We start from the raw sequence: 22729 nt of genomic DNA on the forward strand, positions 1-22729 counted from the left end.
GGCCGCCGCACCGACCTCAGCCGGCCGGCCGTGTCTTTCAGGACAAGAAGCTGATCAAGGCCCTCTTCGACGTGCTGGCGCACCCCCAGAACTACTTCAAGTACACAGCCCAGGAGTCCAAGGAGATGTTCCCGCGGTCCTTCATCAAACTGCTGCGCTCCAAAGTGTCGCGGTTCCTGCGGCCTTACAAATAACGCCGCCGCGGCGCCGGCTCGGGACGCCCGCGTCCCGCGGGGGAGGGGCGAGGAGGGAGCCTGCCCTCCGCAGCAGCAGCTCAGACGCCGCTCCACGGGCCGCACTCCCGTCGCCTTGGGGAGTCACCGCGGAGGCGGCCCTTCAGGAAGGCCCACCCGTCGGCGAGGGCGGAACCCCGCCCAGGCAGAGACCCCAGCCCACCCGCCCACGCCCACGCCCACGCCTCCCACCGCTGCCCCGCAGGAAAACACTTGTTAAGGCCGCCTTTCTCCTTCCCTCTGCCTGCTGGTTTCCAGGCCCCCGCGAGCGCCCTCTCCTGGCAGGACACGGCACCGCCACGAGGGCGGGTCCTGGGGGGCGCGTTGGAGGCCCGCAGGTCCCCGTCCGGTGACAGACCCTCCCCGGAGGCTCTCGGAGGCCTGAGGAGGCCTGGTCAGAGACGGAGACGAGAAGCCAGGCCTCACGGAGGAGGGCGTGCGGGGGCGTCTGGAGGGCTTTGATAAGCGGGGTGCAGCTGCTGCCGCAGGGGCGTCCACACCCAGGGCCCGGGACGCGGGGCCGGGCTCCAAGGACGCCGAGAGGGCGCAGAGAAGAGCTGCCGGGGAGGAAGTGTAGACTTGTGCTTTCCCTGGATAGAGGTCTAATTAAGTATTATATGTATAAATATAAATATATATATACTTCTATCTGTGGGTACTCGAGGGGAAGTCTCTTCAGTAACTGTAAATGTTGCAACCCCGCCTGGCCCCCGGCAGCCAGGGGGCACCCCAGCTTTTGCCGGCTTCGCCAGCTGATTAAACGGCCTCCCCAGACGCCGGCCACCCCTGTTTGTGTGCGGCCCGGAGCCCGAGGGCCCGGGGACAAGGCGGGCCGGCTGTGGACACACTTCGGAAGACGGGTCCCTCGGGGACGGGGCTCCAGGGCGCTGCCCTCAGACGGAACGTGGTAGAAGGCAGGTGCCCCCGAACCCCTCTCTGAGGGTGCAGGGACACAGTGGTCGGCTTCATGAGGGACCTGTGTCTGACCTTAAGGCCATGACTTTGGGGCCCAGGCTGTGCCCTGGGGGCACCAGAAGCAGGGCCGTTCCCTGCACTGCACGCACAGGCTGTGGGACCCCAGGGGCCTCGCTCGGACTCAAGCAGGCGGGCGGCAGCCCCAGGCCCAGGCGGCCCCGGGGACTGGGGTGCCAGCTCCCAGGCAGGCTGCTCCCCTCTCGGAGCCTGTCTTTGAAAAAGGAAAGTCTGGGACTGGACCGAGTTGCCTGGAGCCCCACTCCGCCAGGAGGCCAGTGCCCGGGGCAGTGCTGCTCCAGCCCCAACGCGCCGAGGCCGGCCTGCCCAGACGATGGGCCTCCAGGGGCAGGGCGGGCGTGGGACGTGGTCCGTCGTTTAGGGTTCACAGGTATCCAGAGCTCCAGGGAAAGTGGGAGAATCCGAAAATGAACCCCAGCCCTCAGGCCGCTCCCTCCCCCAGCACCCCCGCCCAGAGCCAGCTGAGCAGCTGGCCGTGAGTCCAGTGGGAGAAGCGTCCGTGGCCCCGAGGGCGGTGACGACGGCAGGCCGGCTAGGCATCCGGGGACTCGGGGCTCAGGGGCGAGGCAGGCCGTGGGGAGTGGAGCGGCCCACTCAGCGGCCTGGGGCTCCGGGGCCACCCACTGCCATCGCTCGTCTCGGCAAGGTCAAGTCCCCCGCCCGACTGCCACCAGCACCTTGTCCGCCAAACCCAGCTCAGGGGGGGAGGGGCAGCACCTGGGGGGCAGGTGAGGGCCAGCCGAGGAGCCCCACGGGGCCACACCGCCCTTCCCTGGTCACAGTCCTGGAAAGCCAGCCCTGGTTCCCAGGCAGAGTGCTGTCCTCCCGGGCCGAGCCCCTGGGCATCCCCCAAATCAGGCTCCCCCAGCATGAGCCCCTAGCAACAGCTCCAGGGGGGCCCGGGGAGGGTTTTTTCCTTCAATCGTCCCCCCAAAAACAGAGAGGACCAGAAAGACCCCTCACCCCTCTGTCTCTTTCTGCTGCCCCTGCAGGGCATGTCTGGCACACGCCCCCCACATGCCCACCATCCTGCCAGCCCTGTCGGCGGGAGTCCAGCCGCCCCACCACCCTCGTCAGGCCCTGCCCGCCCAGTGACCCTGGCAGGGCAGGGCAGGGCTGACTCGGGCGTGGGGCCCTCGCCCCTTCATGAGGACCAGGCAGCCCTCACCCCACACAGTCACCAGCCCGCCCGCCCTCCCCAGTGACGCACCTCCCGCACCATCGGGGGCGCTCAAACTCTGGCGGCGGGGTCCGGCCTGAATCTCCATGTCGCTGTCCCCAGTCCTCGGGGCCCAGCGGTCCTGGGGCCCTCCCTGGGCCACGAGCCCCACTGTTACACGTCTCCACGCTGTGGGAGCCGGTGGCAGCTGGGCTGACACGAGGTGGCCGTCCCCCCGGCTGCAGGGGGAGGTGGAGAGAATTAAGGAATGCAGGAAGGGACTGGACCGAGGTGGGGCGGGTCCCGCGATGAGCCCCGAGAAGGACGGAAGCCGAGGACCGAGGTGCAGACGAGCCCCGCTGCCCAAAGGAGACGCCAGCGTGGAGGGGCTGGGCCAGGAGGGGCACAGCCCACTCCTGACGGTCACTGGTCTTGAGCAGCCGCAGCCCCAGCCCAGCCAGGGTCTGCCCTTCGCCTGGCACGGACTTCGGTGGCTGGCTAGTCCGTGAACTCCAAGGAAAGGAGCTAAGGAACGAGCTTCTGGAAGCCAAAGCCCGCCCACTCGGCCAGGACTGACGGCGGGGGCCACGGCTGGCTCTGCCCCTAGTGCGGAATCACGTCCGCCAGCAGGAGGCGCTCTGAGCAGGGCCCGCGGGCCACGAGAAGTGACCCCGTCCCCCCTACACCCCCCACGTCGGCCTCGGGCCCTAACTGAACTAAGTTGGGTGAATTAGCAAACGTTTGCTGAGTACCTACTGCGTGCTAGGCCCCCAGAAAAGGAGGGAGACCAGGGCCGGGCCAACAGGATCCCCTGGGAAGCCCCCGTGGCCACAGATGAAGCGGGGGGGCGGGCACGGCCGAGCCCAGCAGTCTCCTCAGGAGAAGACACCCCCGCCCCCCCCTCGCCAGCACCACCCAGGACCCTCAGTGGGGATGGAGGGTGTGTGCGGACAGGCAGAGCAGAGCTGAGGACACAGGTCTGCATGTCAAGAAGGACGTCGTGGGAGAAGCTGCAGCCACGCTCCACCTTGGGCGGAGAACGGTGTGCACAGGCCACAGCCGCCAGCCTGGGAGCCCAGCCCCCAGCTCAGGACGCAGTCTCTGCCCCGTGCAGCGCCTGCCACCGGGGCCTGCCCTCCAGAAGGGAGCCCCGCTCTTGCTGCCCGGGAACCCCAGTTCTTTTTGACCTCCCCACTCCGTGCCTGGAAGCGCGTCAGCCTAGTCAACCGCATCTTCGTGTTCACCAAAAACAGCCATGGCGGCAGCCCAACCCTCCTGACCAGGGCAACAGCGCAGCGCCCACGCCGTCCAGGCCAAAGGCGGGAGGACGCGACGCTCTGGAGATGGTGAATAGCTCCGGCTCTCCCACCGCGGCCTCTGCAGCCCCCCCAGACTGCCAGCCCCTCCAGGAGTAAGCTGAAGTCCTAGGCACCTACTGTGTGCCCGATGCGGGGCCACACAAGCTAGAGTCAGCCTCACCCGACCTGCCTTACTTGTTGGAGAGGGCGCCAGCAAGGGCGCTCACCCCCGACCCCAGGACCCAGACAACATGGCCGTGGCCCCAGATTCCCTCCTGGCACCCCGCACAGCACAGACGGCCCCCCAAGAATGGGACCCTCTGTTTCCTTGGGGCCTCCCCAGAGCCTAAACACACTCTACGAAATTCTCTGTAGACCCCAAGTGTCGGCAGGAAGGGCCAGAGGTCCCCCCACACCCTCGCCTGGCTGGCTCTGGGCCGAACGCTTTACCATGTGCACTCACGAGGCCCCTGTCCCTGCAAGGCAGGTGCACTGGACTGGAGCTTCAGGTGTGGAGTTGGAGACTGCGGGTGACCAAGGGGCCTGCCCGAGGAGAGCAGTAACTCACGGAGCTGAGAACACACACGAAGGCCAGCTGACCCGAAAGGAGGAAACCTCTCTGTCTGAAATGTTGACACTGAACGCTACAGGCCGGCCCACCCTGGCGGTCGGTCGTGTGGGGGCAGGGATACACAGGGCAGAGAGGGGACAGAGGGAGGAGGGGTGGGAGTGGGGACTCAGTACCAGTGCCTCCCTTTGAGAAAGAGGGGCCTTTCCCTTCCCCTGGGGGGACGGTCACTTCCATTCCAACCTGAGCTCAAGGGGCGAGCTGGGCCCTGCGGAGCCCTGGCCCCGCGCCCCCTCCCCGACTTGCCCTCTCACAGGCCCCAGGGCATGCTCCGTAGAGGGTGCGGGTCCCTCCACCGACAGTGTGGTGAAGAGCAGGCGTCAGGGAAAGCTGGCTGATGCCAAGTATTTTGATGTTCAGTCCAGAGGCCACACAGAGCTCTGGGAGACTTCTGCCTCCGCTGAGGTCAGAACCTAGAGCGGCCTGAGCGGGCTCGGCCCCTACTGGTCTGGTGCAGGGCACCTGCCACCGTGGGGCAGGGGCCGGAGAGTGGAGCCCCAGTGCCTGAGGCCTTGCCCCGGGCTCCTGGGGCGGCTGCCGGCCTGCTGTCCTGGCGCCTTGGCAGTCACTGCCTACAGAGTGACAGGCGCCAATGTGACCACGTTTTCCTTTTAGTTGCCTTGAATATCCAAAGTTTTGTTTTCTCCATTATGTTCATACCTATGCATGTGATTAAACGTGTGTGAGAATCACTCCAGTAATAAACAGAAGATGAACTTCCGGATTGCTCCTTTCTCTTATTCATCAGAGGTCATGAAAGGGCGGGACTCAGGGACAAAAGGCACCCGAAATCAGAGAAGACAAAACTCTTGTCAGAAACCCTCCCCACTCCCCCACCCCTGGCTGCATCCTCGCTCAGCGGGCTGCAGGCCAGGTCCCCGGCTGGAGGCCTTGTGAGAGGCAACCTGTTTCACACACCGGTGTTTCTCTCCCTTTCTCCCACCCTTCCCCTCTCTCTAAAAACAAGTAAGCAGCCCTGGCTGGTGTGGCTCAGTGGACTGAGTGTGACTCTGCAAACCAAAGGGTTGCTGGTTCGATTCCCAGTCAAGGCACATGCCTGGGTTGCAGGCCAGGACCTTAGTTGGGGGCATGTGAAGGGCAACCACACAATGATGTTTCTCTACCTCTCTTTCTCCCTCCCTTCCCCTCTAAGAACAAGTGAAATAAAATCTTTAAAAAAAAATCACAGTTGTCAAAATTTTATAAGTATTTTTTAAAGATTTTTATTTATTTTATTTTCCAACATTTTTGTTACAAAGCAATGTTAGATACAATTTCAAAACAAAACAAAACAAAAACAACCTTCCCCACAGCAGTAACATGTTTTTCCCAGCGCCGCACCCCCCCCATCTGGAGTTTGGAAGTCTTAGCCTTTACAGACCGACTTCTTCAGTGTCCCAGCCGCACTGCACAAACCCTCTTAAACAGACACATTTTGTTCAAATTCCGTTTAAAACTTTTAATTAACATAGTCAGCAACTGAAGCGCCAAAAACAAAAAACAAACAAATCACTTCAGCCTTTGAGCCTTTTAGCAAAATACAATTACTGCAAAGTTGCGCCCAGGAAGCCAGCGACCCCGTGGCTGTGGACGTGTGCGGGCGGGAAAAACGTGACCCCCGCGGTTCTTTCCCCTGGTCTCATGCCGCCCTGCCCTGCCCTGGGCAGGGATCCCAAGCAATCCGCCCCCATGTCCCCGAGTCGCATCTGGGGGTGCCTCTCTCCGAACCCACACAGAAGCAGTAGAAGAACCTGAAAAATTAGAATGTCCCAAGAACGATGTTTGAATTCCGCAATTACACCTTGAACTACCTTTCCAACGCCTCGACTTGTACGAAAAACCTCTCGGTTTTAGTTGCGTAACTTGACACTCCGAACCCAAACGTAAGGAAAGGGAAGCGGCCCGCTACTCTGCAGGACCCAACTGCGGTAAAACATTCCGGGCTCGGGGAGCCCCGCTGCCGCCTCCGGGGCCCCGCAAGCGCTTCGCTCGGCGCGCGGGGCCGAACGCCACGGCCCGCGGGCCTGCGCGGCCCCTTCCTGGGCCGTCCCTGGAGCCTCTTCCGGCTCCCACCGCTGGAAAGCCCGGCTCCCGGCATCCTGCGAGGCAGGCGCCGGAGGGAAAAGGCACCGCCCCCGCCGGCCGCGCGTGCGCACATGGCGGCAGCGCCGAGCCGGGAGCGGGGGCGCAGGCTCGCGCCACCACGCCCGCGCACTCGCGCACGCGCCCCGCCGACGGCGGGACTCCCGGGGTCCCCAGGTCCCGCCCCTCGAGCTTCGCGCCCCGGCGGCTGGCTGCGTGCGGCCGGCGGTGGGCGGGGCCGCGGGGAGCTCAGGAGGAGGGCGGGGCGGCGACGGCGCGGGCGGGCGGGCCGAGTCGGGAGGGCTGCCCCCTCGTGCTGTGGCGACGCTGCGCTTGGCGCTGGTGGAGGCGCCATGGAGGCGGACGCGGCGCCGAACTCGGAGCGGGGCCCGGGCCCCGAGGAGGGCGCGCGGGCCCTGGCCGAGTTCGTGGCGCTGCACGGCCCAGCGCTGCGCGCGTCTGGGGTCCCCGAGCGGTACTGGGGCCGCCTCCTGCACAAGCTGGAGCACGAGGTGCGGGCCGGGGCGGCGCGGGGAGGTCGAGGCGCCTGGCTGGGCGCACTGGGGTTCAGAGCGGGCCCTGGGCGCGCCGGAGGAGCACTGCTCCGGACCCTTCTACTCGGAAGGGTGTGGTCTGCGGGCTGGCCCTTGGGCGGGAATCGCTGGGGTTTGCGGGTTGGAAAGCCCGGCTGGGACCGCTTGGGGAAGGCAGGGGGGCCTCCTGGAGGACACGTGCTGTACTCCAGCGCGTTGCAGGGAGCCTGTCCCCGCCTGGGCAGGCCTCGGTGAGACAGACGCTCGGGGGTATGTTCTCGGGGAGTTGGGGATGGCGTGGACAGACGAGGCCAGAGAAGCAGGCAAGGGTATGATGAAGAAGAGCCAGATGCCGTGATGACCAACTTACATTTTGCCTCCCTGGCAGTTTGGGAGTCTCCTAAAAGTGGGGCCGAAGAGTGGCTGCCAGGGCCCTGGACCTGTGGCCCCGGTCCTGCCAGCGTCTGGGGCTGGACCAGGGCTTAGAGGGAACCTGGAACCAAAATGAACTTCGGCTCCTGTTTGTGCGCCAAGCCCTGAGCTGATTTCCCCACTTCCGAGCCTCCCTGCACCCCCTCCCCATTGCACAGTTGTGAAAACTGAGTCCTGGGAAGAGGAAGCAACCCCCGAGGTCTGGCAGGCTTCAGATCTGGACGCTCTCAGCCACTGCCTCCCTCTGGGAGGACAGGAGCCCCATGAATTTGTGTGGCTTTAACTGTTTGGGTCATAAAATCCGCTCAAGTCCCCTCCCTTGACTGGAGGAGTCACCTTCCTTTTGCAAGTGAAAGGAGATGGTCTGTGGGAGATAGAGCACGAGTCTGAAGAAAAATGAGAAGGTCTTAGCTGCTTGTGGGCCGTCTCCCCTTTTGTGGGAAGCTCCATGCTGTTCACCGGCTGCTCTAGCCTGGACCCCCACAGGGGCTCCCATGGGTCCTGGCTGGGGGCAGTCTGCTCAGGTGCCAGCAGCCCGTGGGCGCCTCTCTGCTGGAGCCAGGCTGCCTGCTGGGCTCCCTCCAGACGGAACGGTGGTGCGTGCGATGAGGGGGAACTCGGGGCCAGGAAAAGGGTGTCCCCTGAGCCTGGACAAGGCTCAGTTAGTTTCTCCATCTGTAAATCAGGAGTCCATCCAGGTCCTTTCCTGCTCAAAGGGGTAGTTGCTATAAAAAAAAGACACAACGTCAGGGGCAGGCAGTACATACCTATCTTTTGTAACAGTGAATTTCCTAACCGCCCCCAGTGACTTATTCTGCCCGCATTTCCTGAGCCCTGTGCTGGGCAGGAGGGGACCCCAGCTGCTTGTTAGTGGGGATAAAAGGTCCCCGCGCATGCTGGGCGAACAGCGCCGTGTGGGAGCACCCAGCTGCAGCCCTGCCAGCAGCAAACCCTCACTTGGGCGAGTCACTCACCTGGCGGAGTCTCTATCTAGAAAGCGGGACTGTCTTGGCAGGGAGGAGACACAGTGGGCAGTGCCCAGACTGGTGCCCTTCTGGCCCGTCTGCGCTTGCGCCACCTGGTGTTTTTCCATGGCCCTCCTTGGCCACTCTGAGTTATGGGCAGAGCTGTGAGTCACCCCTCTGCCTGACCCACCCTGCAGCCGTTCCAAGAGGGAACCTGCTGCCGCTGCGCACCCAGGTGTGAGGGAGGGCACACGCCAGCAGCCTGGGCACCTGCCCGCGGCGCGGGGTGCCTTTGGTCCCCTGGCAAAGGCAGATAAGGGTGCTGCTGCCTCGCCTCGAAAGAAAGTTTCCCTTGGAAAGACGGGAAGTGCTCTAGCGTCGGTTTCAGCCCCTCCCCTGTCTGTGCGCACCAGGAAGGGACTGTGGTGCCCCCCCCTCCACAGCTGGGGAGGAGCCAGACCCAGGCAGGCCCGCTACCCCCCAGGCCTCACGCTGCACCCTCCCAGCTCCCTCCCTCCCGTCAGGTTTGGGGGTGACGGCCGGGGGTTTGGGGCTCTGGTTTGAAGCCCAGGGTATAAACGCCAGCCCTGTGAGCTGCTTTTCTCATCTCTACGCTGGAGGGTCCCATCGTGGCCTGCCCAGCTCTGCAAGGTTAAAGGAGAACCCTGAAAGTGCCTGAGCATTCGCAGGGCTTGGGTGGTTCTAGCTGTTGATGTTCATCATTAACCCTCCCAGCCACTCTCCGAGGTCGTCCTACTATGCTGGTTGTGTGCATGGGGAAACGGAGGCACAGTGTGGTTCGGTGACTCATTCAGGGTCCCAGAGCCTGGCTCCGGGGCACCCGAAGCAGCTAACTTGTCCTCACCAGCTGCACGGGGCTGGCAGTGGTCCTTTCCCGGGCAAAGTCAAGCCCCCGGGCCCTTCCTGTCCCATGCTGACTGGGGACCTCGGGGAACCAGCCCCAAGCCCCCAGGCCATGCTTCCTGCAGGCCCGGGCTGCTACTTGGCGGCCACAGCAGACGCTCGGTCACCTCTCTCCCTCTGGGCTGCCGCCTCAGCTGCCCTGGTGTTGGCCTGGCTCCTCAGGAGAGCGAAATTGGGGTGAGGTCCCTGGCCCCCGACATGCTGAGTCCCATTACTTCCAGTGTGACCAGAGCCGCCCCCTCTGCCTCGTAGGCCTCGTTTCCCCGTAAGCAAGGGGCCAGAGTGGACGTAATTCAGACACGTTGGCAGGCCCCCTTCTCAGCATGGGCCCTGAGGGGCAGGTTGGGTCCCAGTTCTGACTGGTCTGTCTAGGAGCCTCAGTTTCCCCACCCTCGAAATGGGTAGATGGGCAGTAAATAGGTCCTGCCTCTCCTGAGGGTTTTGTTTGACCTGGAGCCCAGAAGCAAAAGTCTGGGCTGCGGTCGGGGTTCGGGGTTGGGGTACCCTGCCAACACCCCCCGCTGTGGCCCACAGGTGTTCGACGCAGGAGACATGTTTGGGATCATGCAAGTGGAGGAGGTGGAGGAGGAGGAGGGCGAGGAGGAGGCCGCTCGAGAGGAGGGCAGGAGGAAGGCCAACCCCGGCGGCGAGCGCTGCTACAAGGTCATCGTGACCAATGAGAACGGGCTCCAGGCTGCCGACCCCAACAGGTAGGGGCGGGCGGGGCAGGGCTCTCGGGCCAGAGGCCGCCCCGCTGGGGGCCGCGGCGGTGCAGACGACACTCGAGTGCGTCCTGCGTGACGAGCGCTTGGCTGTGGCCACCGCGTCTCCACCTGGACTTCCGGTGTGTCGGTCCTGATACTGGTGGCGTTCCCTCGGGGGTCGTGTTGGGCACGGTCCTGACAGCAGCCGCTGCGTTCTGGCTCTGCTGATGCGGAAACGGGAAGGTGGGTCCGAGGTCACACACGGTTGGGTCTGGGCATCACACCTGCGGCAGGCTCGCTCGAGGACCAGAGCTTCCCCCGGGACTCCGGGGCCTCGCCCGGTCCTGCTGAAGTGGAGTCTGGGTGGGGCTTAGAGGCTGTTCATCCTGTTCTTGGGGGCTCATTTCCAGGTTGTGAGGAGGGTGAGGGGCTCTGGGTGAGTCCTCGGGGTGGGACATCGAGGCCCAGGGCGGGGCCTTGTGCAGGGCCATAGGGCAGCACTGAGACGGGACCCTGGGCCTCCCGCCTCCCGAGGGCCCAGTGGGGCCGTCAACCAGGACAGGCCTGCAGGCGCCTCTGCCCAACTGTGTTGGAAACCAGAGGAAGACACTCTCCGGCCTCTGAGAGTCATGGGGCCCCTGTGTCCAGGCTCCTCCAGGAAGGGGCTGGCCGCCTTCCCCAGCCGCAAGGCAGTGGGCGTGGCCACACAGGTGAGCCCAGCCGCTGAGAGCACCCCCACCCACGCGCGCTCTCACACAGAAACTTGTAGGCTCTTCTTCCAGAGAAGTTCAGTGCCGCCAGTCCCTGTGTGTGCCTGCTCTGTCCCCACCTGTGCGGGCTTGGGAGGGGTGAGGGAGACTTCTGGTCTGGAGCCCACTCCTGGGTCTGTCTCCCCTTCGGGCAGGCCCCGTCCTCCGGCCTGTTTCCCGCACCTGACGCATTCAGCGCCCCTGCGTGTGACTGTCCCAGGGTATACCCAGGTGCCCACCCCGAAGGCCTGGCTCGGCCCTGAGTCCCACGGGCGTCGGCTCTGCGGGCGGGCGGGCAGGAATACATCTTTGTTTGTTTCAGGATCTGCAAACAGAAAACGATGCAGTTGCCCTTCATTGTCCGTGGGGGTGGGCTCCTGGACACCCCTTGGACACTCAGATCCGCAGGGTCTTCTGCCGCTTGTGCAGAAGGGCGTAGTACAGGGCTGGCCAGGCATGGTCACAGTTGCAAGCAGGCGAAACAGTTTATCCTCCTGTCGTTCATGAGTTACATTACTTCTCTGACGACTGCAAACCTGCCTTGGCCCCGCCCTGGGCTGGCCCGGAACCGGTTTTGCCTCACCTCAGATTATCTGTAACACCCGCTGCAGTGGGTTGTTGCGTGAGCAGTGGTTACATTGTATGTGGGAAACAGTGCCCCACAGAGGCCGCCTGCACTCACCGCCGCCAGCCAGCCCAGCGCCGCCCTCCAGGCCCGACTGCAGAGTGCACGTCGTGGGCAACCACGTAACATTTTTCAGATATTTTCGGTCTCAAGTTGGTTGAGACCTGTGGATACAGAGGGCAACTATGTAGCCCAATAAAATAAACACCGCCGAGCTCACCACCCAGCCCGAGACCTGGGACGTTTGCTGCTCGTTTCGTCGGAGGGCAGGAACAGCGGCGAGGCCTCATCCTCCCCCTCAGCCCATTGCGTGGGCTCCTCCGGGGAAGCCGGGGGCGTGGGCCGCAGGTGCCATGGGTGTGGGGATGAGGCCTCTCTGGGAAACAGGCCTCACCGCTTCCCAGGCAGCTCCCAGGCGTCCCGGGCGTGCACTGATGAGCTCCGAGTGGCTGCTCCTTCACGCACATGCCTGCTGCTGGCCTCCCCGCGTGGGCAGCCTCTGCTTTGGCTGAGCTCCTGCCGTGGGCCCGGCTGCAGGCGGCGGGCGTGGGTCGGAGTCCGGCGGAGGCCCCTGGCTGCCAGGTGGTTGCTGTGGCCACAGAGCACACGGGGACTCGGTGTCCAGTCAGTGCGCAGTGCGTCATGTCTCGTTTGATGCTGCGTCGGCCGGGTGGCAGGATGGGGGCCCCGCTGTTCTGCTTTAGAGACTGGAAGGGGGAGGGGAGCATGTCCATGGCCCCCCAGTGAGTGGTTGGCAGAGCCCAGATTCCCACCCAGGCCCACTGGTGCCTGGGAGACCACATCTCGGGTGGGTGCCGGTCCCGGCCACAGCCCCAGGCCTCTTCCTCTTTGCCATCTGCCGCCGCTTCCCTGCTTGCTGCGCCCGGGAGGCGGCCTCACACCCCCCGTGGCCTGTGTCCACAGCATCTTCCTCATCGACCACGCCTGGACGTGCCGGGTGGCGCACGCCCGCCAGCAGCTGCGCCAGGTGCCCGGCCTGCTGCACCGCATGGCCAACCTGATGGGTGTCGAGTTCCACGGGGAGCTGCCCAGCGCCGAGGCCGTGGACCAGGTGCTGGAGGAGATGTGGAAGTTCAACCAGACCTACCAGCTGTCCCACGGGGTGAGTGCGGGCCCGGGTCCTGCTCTGCCGGGCAGGGCCACCCCCAGACACCCCGGCCGAGGGCCCGGCGGTTTGTGTGGTAGCTGCCCCGGGCTCAGAGTGTGGGCGGTTGGTGCTGGGCCCGTGAGGGGGGCACGCGGGCCGGGCGGCCGGGCCGGCAGACGAGAGCCGTGTGCTCTGCCCGCAGACAGCGGAGGAGAAGGTGCCGGTGTGGTACATCATGGACGAGTTCGGCTCGCGCATCCAGCACTCGGACGCCCCCAGCTTCGCCACCGCGCCCTTCTTCTACGCGCCCCAGCAGGTGGCCTACACGCTGCTGTGGCCCCTGAGGGACCTGGACACGGGCGGTGAGTCGGACGCCCGCCCCCGCGGAGGGCGGGCCGGGCCCGGGCTCCCGCCACCCCTGATGGGCGCGCGTGTCTCGGTGCAGAGGAGGTGACCCGGGACTTCGCCTACGGAGAGGCGGACCCCCTGATCCGGAGGTGCCGGCTCCTGCCCTGGGCGCCCGCTGACCTGCTGGGCCTCAGCTCCTGCACACCCGAGCCGCCCGACGAGCACTACCAGGTGGGCCCGCTGGCTTCTGGAACGTTCTGCACCCAGTCACCAGATGTTACAGAATAGCCCCTGGCTGGCTGCTGTCGGGGTGAAGAGGAGTTTGGGAGCAGCTGAGAGGCGGGGGTTCAGAGCTCAGGAGTGAGTGAGCGGTCCATGTCTGCACCCATGGGTGTCAGGCCCGAGCCCTGCCCCCAGGGTGACGCCGGGAGCTGCCCTGTCCCCTGCCGGGGGCCCACCGGTCCTGTCCTGTCACCAGCGGTGCTGGGCTGCACTCACCGGGCCGAGAACCCCGAGTTTCAGTGCGTCCAGGGGGGCGAGGCCTGGGAACAGCCGCGGGACTGGGCTTTCCTGATCTCCAGCGTGTTTGTTGAAGGGACGCGAGTCACAATGTCCTTTCTTCTCGGGTGGCCTGGACTGGCCGGGGTGGGGACATGGGAGGCCGGACACTGGGACAGTGCCCTGGCCATTTGTTCCTGTCCGGCCCTTCCGGACCCCAGGCCACCCGCACTAGTTGGTTATCAGGGACCGCATGACAGGCCACGGCAGCCTCAGAGAGCACACGCGTGTCGTCCCTCGAGTCTCTGCGGGGCGGGGGTCGCCCAGCGGCCCGGGGCCTCTCGTCAGGCACAGTCCTCGAAGCCTCATGGGGCTGAGGACCCGCATCCACGCCTGGCCCAGCAGCGCTGGCCGGAGGCAGGGGGCGGGGCTGCTGGAGGTGGCGGCCAGCTGCCGTCAGTGCTGGTGCCCCCGGGCAGGGCAGTGAGGAGGAAGCCGCAGGGCCTTTGATCAAATCGTCAGGATTCTTCCTCTCTCATTGGTTAGACGCAACTCCACCCACATGGGGGAGTGCACAATTAAGTTCTGTTAAAGGGCGTGTCCAAGTTGGTGGGCGTGGCTTAAGCCACCGCACTGGAAAGGCTTGGAACAGCCCTTGGGGGCTCCCTGAGGACCAGGAGCCCCTTACAGGGCAGACGGCCCCCCCCCCCCCCCCCAGCCGCCTGTGGTTTGGAGGCAGCCTTGGGAAGATCGAGAACAATGTTTACGTCAGCACCTGCGCCTCCAGCCCCACACCCGGGGTGGGAGTGGTCGGGGGGCTCTGGCGAAAGGCGCCAGGTGAGGTCTGGGGGTGCCCCCGAGACTCTCAACCCTGATCTGCCCGGGCCTCCTTTCTCATAGCTGTTTCTGCCTCCGACGTCTTCCCTTCCAGGCCATTTTGGAGGAAAACAAGGAGAAGCTGCCAGTGGCCATCGACCCGGTGGCGCATCCCCATGACCACATCTTCAAGTGCGTGGCCCCCCCCCCCCTCCGCCTGCAGGGAACCTCTGCCCCAGCCCCTTTGCACACATGCTTGCTCACACGCACACGCGCACACACACAGGGCAGCACTCAGTAGGTCCGCTCTGTCCTGGGGACACTGCAGTGACCGACATGCCAGAGGTGGCGTCCGTAGGATCACAGAGAAGAACATGGAAAGTGAGGCCCGAGCAGGGGGCCCCAGAGGGACCTGGTGGACAGGGGGGTGCGGTGAGGATGCCGGGCGGGCGAGGGACCGACCTGCAGCGGGTTCCCACCAGCTCTGCCCGGTCCGCAGGTGTGGGTGCCGTGTCCCCCACTCATCCACACGGGACTGCCCTGAACGCCGGGTTCTCGGTGTGTGTTCAGCTTGTCGTGGTGTGAAAACACAGGTTCCTGTGCACGCAGGCTGGGAGCCCGTGCTGAGAGGGACCTGCTGGGCACCCAGGGAGGGCACAGGGGCTGCCGGGAGGGGGCGGACGGGTTCCGAGCGGCCAGGCAGGCCAGCCCAGGCCCGGCACGGCGGCCACGAGCGAGCTCCCGGGCAGAGCGGGCCTCCCCGGGGCACCTGTCTCGGCCGCACGCTCACCCGCCCGCAGCCGGGGCACCCGCTTCCTTCTCGGGGGCCAGGTTCTCCGTGTGTCTGGGGGCGGGGGGTGGTGGTGGCGACCTGCCCCTGCGTCCCACGTGTGCGACGCCCGGCTGCCCCGTCTCGTTTTCACACACACACACACACACACACCCCTCCCGCAGGGTGTACACGGACGTGCAGCAGGTGCTCCGCCACCTCACCCACCCTCGCTTCACCTTCACCCGGAGCGAGGCGGACGCCGACATCCTCTACAACTTCTCTCACTTCAAGGACTACAGGTGAGGCGCCCCCCCGCCCCCACCGCCGGGCCCCGGCAGCGGCCACCCGCCCGCCCCTCGCCGCAGCCCCTGAGCCCGTCCCACCGCCACCCGGCCGCAGGAGGCTCAGCCAGGAGCGGCCGCACGTGCTGCTGAACCAGTTCCCCTGCGAGAGCCTGCTCACCGTGAAGGACTGCCTGGCCTCCGTCGCGCGCCGGGCGGGCGGCCCCGCGGGCCCGGCCTGGCTGCCCCGCACCTTCAACCTGCGCACCGAGCTGCCCCAGTTCGTCAGCTGCTTCCAGCAGCGCGAGAGGCGGTAGGCGCCCCCCACCCCCCGACCCACAGCCCCCAGGGGTCCCGGCCTCACCCAGGGCACACGCAGCCCCCTGGGCTCCAGCGGACGCCTCCGTTACACCCCCAGGCTCAGGCCCAGCCTCTGACCTGCCCTGGGAGGGGGGGGCGGGTGGCTGGGGTCCCTGTACTGCCCTGATCCCGGGTGGATGTGGCCCGGGAGGGTGGTGTGGGTCCAGGCCAGCCAGCCCCTCTGCCCCCAGGGGCGAGGACAACCACTGGATCTGCAAGCCCTGGAACCTGGCGCGCAGCCTGGACACCCACATCACCAGGAGCCTGCACAGCGTCATCCGGCACCGGGAGAGCAGCCCCAAGGTGGGCCCCGGCGGGGTGCGGGGGCGCTGGGCGGTGTGGGGCTTGGGGGTGGGGGCTCTGGTGTCAAGGCCCATGCAGGTAGGCCTCAGTGTGGCGCTGATGGGCCACTGAGCTCACGGGGGTCCCTGACGCCCCCTCCCCACCGCTCCCACCGCCCTGCCAGCAGCGAGGGGCCCGGACAGTCCGTGAGAGGAGGAGCCTCGGTCAGAGCCGTGGGAGGCGTGTCCGACCTCCGAGGCCCCCCGTGGCACACCACGCGTGGCCACACGGCAGGAGGGAGATGGCTGGGCAGGACGGAGGGTCACCACAGACCAGAGCCGGGGGCTCCAGGTCGTGCACCTGGGCAGAGGCCGAGGGGCGCGGGCCACGGGGCGGTCACGGGGCTTTCCGGCCGCCGGCGGAGTTCAGGCTGAGAACAAGTTCGGCTTCCAAAACCTGAAACCCGGTGGGGCCTCTTCCCCCCACCAAAGTAGAGGAGACGAGTCGTCCGGCTGGACACAGGCTGGAGACGCAGAGGAAGAAGGGAGGCGCGGGCTGCGGCCCCCACGCCCAGGGCAGCAGGGGCCGCGGGAGCACGCTGTCCCTCGGGGTGTGGGGGCGGTGGCCGGCGGAGGCCCGGGGCGCCCGTCCCGGCCCAGGTGAGGGGGGCGCCCCCGTGAGCCTGCACCTGTGCCTTCCAGGTGGTGTCCAAGTACATCGAGAGCCCGGTCCTGTTCCTCCGGGAGGACGTGGGGAAGGTCAAGTTCGACATCCGCTACATCGTGCTGCTGCGGTCGGTGAGGCCCCTGAGGCTGTTCGTCTACGACATCTTCTGGCTGCGCTTCTCCAACCGGTAAGTGGGGGGGCTGGGCGGGCCGGGGGGCCGGGGCGAGGGGCAGGGACCCCTCCGGTGCGGGTCAGACACTCTGTGCTGGAGCGCCTTCGCCACACACCACCGAGCCCCCCTCGGCCCCCGCAAGGGATGTGAGAGGGCCTTGTCAGACGGGCGCCGACCCTGGGGGGTCACGGTGACGTTCGTGGGCCCGGAGGGAGTCCCTGTAGTGGGCCGTGAGGGGCCGTAGGGGGCCCGGTGCCCTGCCCGGGGGACCCACTCAAGGTTGTGCCCACTTCTCCTGCAGGCCCTTCGCCCTCGACGACCTGGACGACTACGAGAAACACTTCACCGTCATGAACTACGACCCGGAAGTGGTGCTGAAGCAGGTATGGGCCTGGCAGGGCCTGGGGCGGGGTGGGGGGGGTGTCCACGCAGACCAGCCCTCCAGCGGTCAGCCTGTGTGCGGGGCGGGCTGTGCAGGCGGTCCGAGGGGCTGCCCTCCGGCCCCTGCGTGATCTCCAGCCGCCCGCAGCCCGGAGCACACTCGGGGTGAGATCCCCGGGGAGGCCGCAGGGCGTGGGGGCCGAGCGGTTCGGCCTCACCCGGGGGGCACGGCCAGCCTTCTGCTCAGAGCCGGCCAGGTACCGGGGCAGGCGGGGACGGGGAGGCCCAAGGGTGCGTGTCACCGGGCCCCACGCCGCAGGCATGGGCGTAAGCGGGAGGGCTGCTGTCCCCGGAGAAGCCCTGGCTCCCCGCCGACACGGTGGAGAATGAATCCCAGGTCGGTGAGCCCGCTGGCGTGCAGGCAGCGCTGTCAGGGACGGGAGAGCGAGCGCAAGGGTGGCCAGGGGTCCCCCTACCCCTCCCACCACCGAGTGGTGCGAGAGCCTCAAGCCAAGAGAAGAGGCCAAGAGCCCAAGTCCCTGGTTCTAAGGACGGACTGTGTGCGTGGCTGGTGGGTGGGGGGAGGGATTACACAGGGATCGACGGGGAAAGGTGGTGCCCGCTTCTCCCCAGGGAGACGTGACTGCCCAGACGTGGGTGTGGGGGGTGAGGGGGGTCTGTGAGCCCGGACCCTCATCCTGCCCCGGACTCCCTCTGCCCACTGTGCACACGAGTCTCTGGGGAGGCAAGCAGGCACCCAACCAAAGCCATTCCATGCGCTTCCTCTCTGGGCACCGGGGAGCCCTCTCCTCCCCCTCCCAGGCCTCGGGGTGACCCCACCATCTCAGGGTTGTGCTCTTCCCAGCCAGCGGGGCTGATCCTCGTGGACTCCCAGGCCCCCCCCCCACCCCCTGGCACTATCACAGTTTGCCCGTCGTCCGGGGGGCCCGGCGGCCTCACCGGACCGGGCTCAGGACGACCAGGCCCCGGGAGAGGCTGCCGTCCTTCGCTTCTGGCCTCCGGCGTTAGTTGGTAGATTGCAGTGGTGAGGGTCCCCTCTGGCCGCTCACTCCCAGCTGGGAGCTAAGTGTTAAAAGGCGTTGCCTGGCAACCGGGACGCTGTAGTTGCAGCAGCAGAGCAGCCTCTGGATTCTTCCTGTGCTGTCTCCCACGACAGCCCTGCCTGGTTTCTCCCCTAGCCCTGCCTGGTTTCTCCCCTCGCCCCGCACTGTCTGGGCACCTGCCGCAGAGGGGCATTAGGGCACGGCTCCTTTCAAGGAAAGGGCATCAAACCCCAGCTGCCCAAATGGGGACCTGGCCCGCAACCCGGGCAGGTGCCCTGACTGGGACTCGAACCGGCGACCTTTCCGTCTGCCAGCTGGCACTCGGTCCACTGAGCCGCACCGGCCAGGGCACGTCTTGGCTCTTCGCAGCAGGAGTTGATCCCTGAACCAGTCGAAGGGCCGTCCTGCACGTTCAGGTTCTTGTGTGAACCGTGTGCTGTTGGACAGGCCCTCCCACAGCCGCCGCCTCCTGCTGAGCGCCCCGTGTCCAGAGTTGTCTCCCGGGCCCCAGGACACTGCTGGACGTCCGTCGTCCCAGGGGAACTCGTGTCTTCCTGCCGTGTTGGGAATGTGTCATCCTGAGGGTCGCGTGTCTCCGGAAGCCCCCTCGGGGCGGGGGGGGACACATGTCCGGGGGGGCACGAACGTTGGGTCTCCGTGGGGAGCCCAGCCTGGTTCTCTCCCGGGGAATCCCGTGCTGGCAGCCGGCCGGCTCGGGCGCGTTTTGGGCAAAGTCTCGGCCTGGGGAGACGCTGCTGCCCTCAGGCCCTGGGATCCATCCTCCCGGCCCTGGGCCCTGTGGACACAGGTCCGGGGCTGCTTCCTCCGCACCGTCCTGGCTCGGGCACGGGGCCTGTCGCCCCGACCTTGCGGCCGGCCGAACCCTCGGCGAGTCCCATCTCGTGCCAGGCTGACGGCGGCCCTGCAGGGTGTGCTGGGCGGGGAGCATGGCCCCATTTCATGGATGACAACACTGAGGCGCCGAGAAGTAAACCCGCGTGTCTGGGGTTGCACCCAGTCTCCGGCCTCCCGGGTGGGACGGGCAGGCGGCTGGGGGGTGCTGTGACCCCAGTGGACGTCAAGCCCCGTCGAGGCGGGCAGGGCGAGATGGACCCTGTGTCTCTGGCAGGTGCACTACGACGAGTTCATCCCCGAGTTTGAGAAGCAGTACCCAGAATTCCCCTGGCAGAGTGTCCAGGTAGGCCCTGCGCACAGCGGGGGAGGGGGTCGGTCTCCTCTGGGTGGTCCTGCTCCTCCCTGAGGCTGGTGAAAGAGGTGGCATGGGGCACGGGGGGAGAGCTGGAGGGGCGTTCAGGGCACCCCTGGGACGGCCGGACAGCTGCCGGCTGGCTTCCACGCGTGGAGGGGGCCTTCAGCTGCTCCGCCGGCCTCGGTGCAGAGGGAGCCGAGGGCTCCGGGGCAGGAGGCGCAGGCGGGCGGGTGCCGGGAGTGAGGGGGCAGGCATCGGGCAGAGGGGCTGTGGCCAGGTCTGGAGACACGCAGGGGTGATGGAGGGGGTGACTCGGGCCATGAGGGGGCTGGGGCTCTGGAAGGGGCAGCAAACCCCACGTTGAGAGTCCACCCTGGGGAACTGGTCCCGACGTCAGAGCCGGTCCCCTGACCCAACCCCCCTCCCCCCCGCCCCCGGCCACCCTCACCCCGCCGTCCTCAGGCCGAGATCTTCCAGGCCTTCAGGGAGCTGTTCCAGGTGGCCTGTGCCAAGCCACCCCCCCTGGGCCTCTGCGACTACCCTTCGTCCCGGGCCATGTACGCCGTGGACCTCATGCTCAAGTGGGACAGCCGCCCAGATGGTGAGCGGAGCTCCCCACAATCACCCAAGGCCGACGGTCCAGTGCCCCCCACCCCGTCAGGGCACAGAGAGGGTGTCGCTGGTCAGGGCCGTCTGGGTCGTCCTTTGCCTCCAGCTAGCGAGACATCTGGGCCCGCAGAGGCCCCCACTGAGGGAGGGGGGGAGGGTGATGGGGCGAGGGGGAGCGGCCGACCCCCTGCTGAGCCCGCAGCTCCACTTCCTGTACGAGTCAGCTGGCGCTGAAGCGGGCGCAGGGACAGAGGCCCTCCAGCCTCTCCCCTGCGGGACCAGCGCCCCGCCCCCGGCCCCCCGGGTCCCGTGGCCCCGCCTCCCTGGAGTGAGGTGCCCTGTGCTCGGTGCCCCCAGGAAAGCGCGTGATGCAGCCACAGATCCTGGAGGTGAACTTCAACCCGGACTGCGAGCGAGCCTGCCGGTACCACCCGACCTTCTTCAACGACGTCTTCAGCACCTTGTACCTGGACGAGCCTAGCGGCTGCCACACCACCTGCCTGCTGTAGGTGCTGCGGCCTTTCCGCGGGATCTCGGCCGGGTCCAGCCTCAGGCCTCCGAGCTGCTCCTGCAAAGCCCCCTCCGCCTCTCCCCTCCCTCTGGGCACCGGCGGGCCGGGTCCCGGCTCCGCCCCTGGGGCGCAGGCCCCGCCCCCTGCTCCAGTCAGGGGCGGGGCCATCACACTCCCCTCTGCACCGGCTGCGGCTGCGTGGTGGTTCCTCCCAGCCCAGCCCAGGCCTCACCGCTCCCTGTCTGGTTTCTGAGCTGCCGTGTTTCCCGGGGTGTCAGCAAAAGGGGTTCAGGGAGCTTGACGGGGTGTTCTCCGGGAGCCCGGCCATGAGCAGGGCCAGGCTGGCTCCTGTCCAGGGAGCCTGCTCGTGTACCGCGGCCCCTCCAGAGCGAGGGTCAGGCTCCCACACTCCTCCCCCAGGGCCCTGTGTGACAGGCGCCCCCAGAACGCACTGGGGAGCCTGCCTGCCAGGCGCAGCCTCTGACCCTGCCCTCACTCCAGCGCGGGCCGAACCTTCACCAGCAAACCTGCGAGTTCCGCGGCAGCAAGCCCCCGCCTCTTGTTGCTGATGCCTTGCCGTTCAGCGAGGGCCCACCCGTCCAGGCCCCGGGGGTCCCAGGGGCCTGCCTGGCACTGCCGAGGTTCTGCCCCAGTCTGAGTGTGGGCAGCGCTTTTCCAGGGGACCCGTGGGCGCACCAGAGCCCCGGGCAGTGGAGGGCTTTGGAAGGTGATTCCACTGAGAACTTCACGGCAGTCCGATGCCATCTCCCCCTGGGGCCTGGAGTCAGCATGTTGGTTTACTGTTAGTCTTTCATTTATGGGAAGAAAATAGAAAATCTCGTTCTCCATGCTGTTTCTGAAACTCGGGGTCAGCGCACAGTGGGGCCGCAGTGCGCCGGGCCCGCTCCCAGGGCGGCAGGCCAGCGGCTGCCCACGCAGAGGGGGCTGCCTGCCAGCGTTGCTGTGTCCGTGCCGAGGGTGGGGGGGCGTGTTTCTTTCCGGAGCCGAGAGCAATCCCTGTAGCAAAGCTGGACCGGACTGTGCCTCCCGTCTCCCCGGGGTGGCGTCGGTCTGTCGGTCCGTCCTCTCTGTTAACCAGAACCTCAGCCCGTCCCTCCAGCCAAGCAGCGGTGCGGCAGGCGGGACACCTCATCTCAGCCGCTGGCGTCTGTCCCCTTCCCGACCGGATGTGTACCCCAATAAAGTCTGGCTTCTGCACTCGGGCCTCCCTGTCTGGGGGACCGGGGACCACCGGCCGGCAGGATGCTGTCGGCGGCCTGCCCTCTGGCTGCGGAAGAAGAAAACCGAAACGTGGAGATGCAGGACACGAGAGGAGAGATCAGGTGGTGTCCTGGCCGGGCAGCTCCGCCCGCTAGAGCATCATCTCGACACGCCGAGGTCGTGGGTGTGGTTCCTGGTCGGGGCACAGATGGGGATCGACCGAGGAAGGCGTCACGAGTGGAAGGACAAATCAATGTTTCTCTTAAATCAATAAATTTCAAAAACTGGGAAAACAGAAAAAGCAGATGGTGTTCAGGGCTCCAGGGGCTGGGGCGTCTGCAGATTCGGTGTCTGACGAGGACGGCGAGGGCCCACTTCCCGGTTCCCGCGCGGTCACCTCACCATGTCCTCCAGTGCAGAAGGGGTGAGGGAGCCCTGGGGCCCCCCAGTGGGGCACTAATCTCTGCCCCGAGGGCCCCACCCTCGTGGCCTCGTCACCCCCAAAGGCCCAGCCTCCTGACACTGTCACGTTGGGGTCAGGACTTCAGCACATGGATTTGGGGGACCCACCCTCAGAGCAGACCACAGCAGTTCCCTAATGCCGAGTTTGATCCTCAGTGCTGGTCTCGCTTCAGAGGGGAAGTGGTGGGGACGGGGTGGGGGAGGAGCTGAGTGAGGCCCACCCCAGCATCCTGACCGATGCCTGGGAACCTCTGTCCTCAGGTGAGCCCCGAGTCGGCCGCAGCACTTAACACTGGAGGCCTTCCTTGGGCCCTGGACTCCCTCTGTGCCCGTGTCCTCATCCTGGGTTTGGGGGACAGTCAGAGGCCCCAACTGCTCAAGGGGTGGCCAGAGGGTCCGGGGAGCTGATGCACAGTGGTGTGTGGGAGCTGCAGGCCAGCGCAGTGTCGCCCCCTGGAGGTTTCAGCACGGAACGGAAGGCAGAGGCCCTCCCACAGCCGGGCAGCCTGAGCCCAGGCAGGTTCTCCCAGGGAACTGCCCTGCGAGGGGCCTTCCTGTGGCCCAGGGCGGGGCTGGCACCAGGCTACTCGCCCAGCTGCTACAGGGACCGACCTGCACGCTCCCAGTTCACCTGCAACCCGAC

The 22729-nt window shown here is 66.5% G+C and overlaps 2 protein-coding genes across 5 annotated transcripts in view; both read left to right on the top strand.

Moving 5' to 3' along the window:
• SCUBE1 (signal peptide, CUB domain and EGF like domain containing 1) overlaps nt 1–4996 on the top strand; it is a 110447-nt gene extending 105451 nt beyond the window's left edge. For all 4 annotated transcript variants that reach the window (XM_045835039.1, XM_045835040.1, XM_045835041.1 and 1 more), the window contains one exon: nt 42–4996. In XM_045835039.1, coding sequence (XP_045690995.1) covers nt 42–194 — 153 coding nt within the window. In that variant the 3' untranslated portion in view covers nt 195–4996. The remainder of the gene's footprint in view (nt 1–41) is intronic.
• Nucleotides 4997–6580: 1584 nt separating this feature from the next.
• TTLL12 (tubulin tyrosine ligase like 12) lies at nt 6581–21919 on the top strand. Its single transcript, XM_045835072.1, has 14 exons — nt 6581–6905; nt 9782–9957; nt 12250–12448; nt 12636–12795; nt 12879–13012; nt 14211–14287; nt 15050–15166; nt 15267–15461; nt 15700–15811; nt 16492–16643; nt 16930–17011; nt 19203–19271; nt 19746–19884; nt 20250–21919. The coding sequence occupies exons 1-14, from the start codon at nt 6747–6749 to the stop codon at nt 20399–20401; spliced, it is 1923 nt and encodes a 640-aa protein (XP_045691028.1). The 5' UTR covers nt 6581–6746; the 3' UTR covers nt 20402–21919.
• Nucleotides 21920–22729: the final 810 nt, after the last annotated feature.

Source organism: Phyllostomus hastatus, unplaced genomic scaffold, assembly GCF_019186645.2.
Source record: "Phyllostomus hastatus isolate PE091 unplaced genomic scaffold, TTU_PhHast_1.1 phas_contig_198, whole genome shotgun sequence".
Lineage (NCBI taxonomy): Eukaryota > Metazoa > Chordata > Mammalia > Chiroptera > Phyllostomidae > Phyllostomus > Phyllostomus hastatus.

What these genes read in the sequence shown, in the direction of transcription:
- TTLL12 (XM_045835072.1), top strand. Translation starts at nt 6,747, where the DNA reads ATGGAGGCGGACGCGGCGCCGAACTCGGAGCGGGGCCCGGGCCCCGAG. An exon ending in CAGGCTGCCGACCCCAACAG is followed by an intron (nt 9,958 to 12,249) that starts GTAGGGGCGGGC and finishes CTGTGTCCACAG; the next exon opens with CATCTTCCTCATCGACCACG. An exon ending in CCTACCAGCTGTCCCACGGG is followed by an intron (nt 12,449 to 12,635) that starts GTGAGTGCGGGC and finishes CTCTGCCCGCAG; the next exon opens with ACAGCGGAGGAGAAGGTGCC.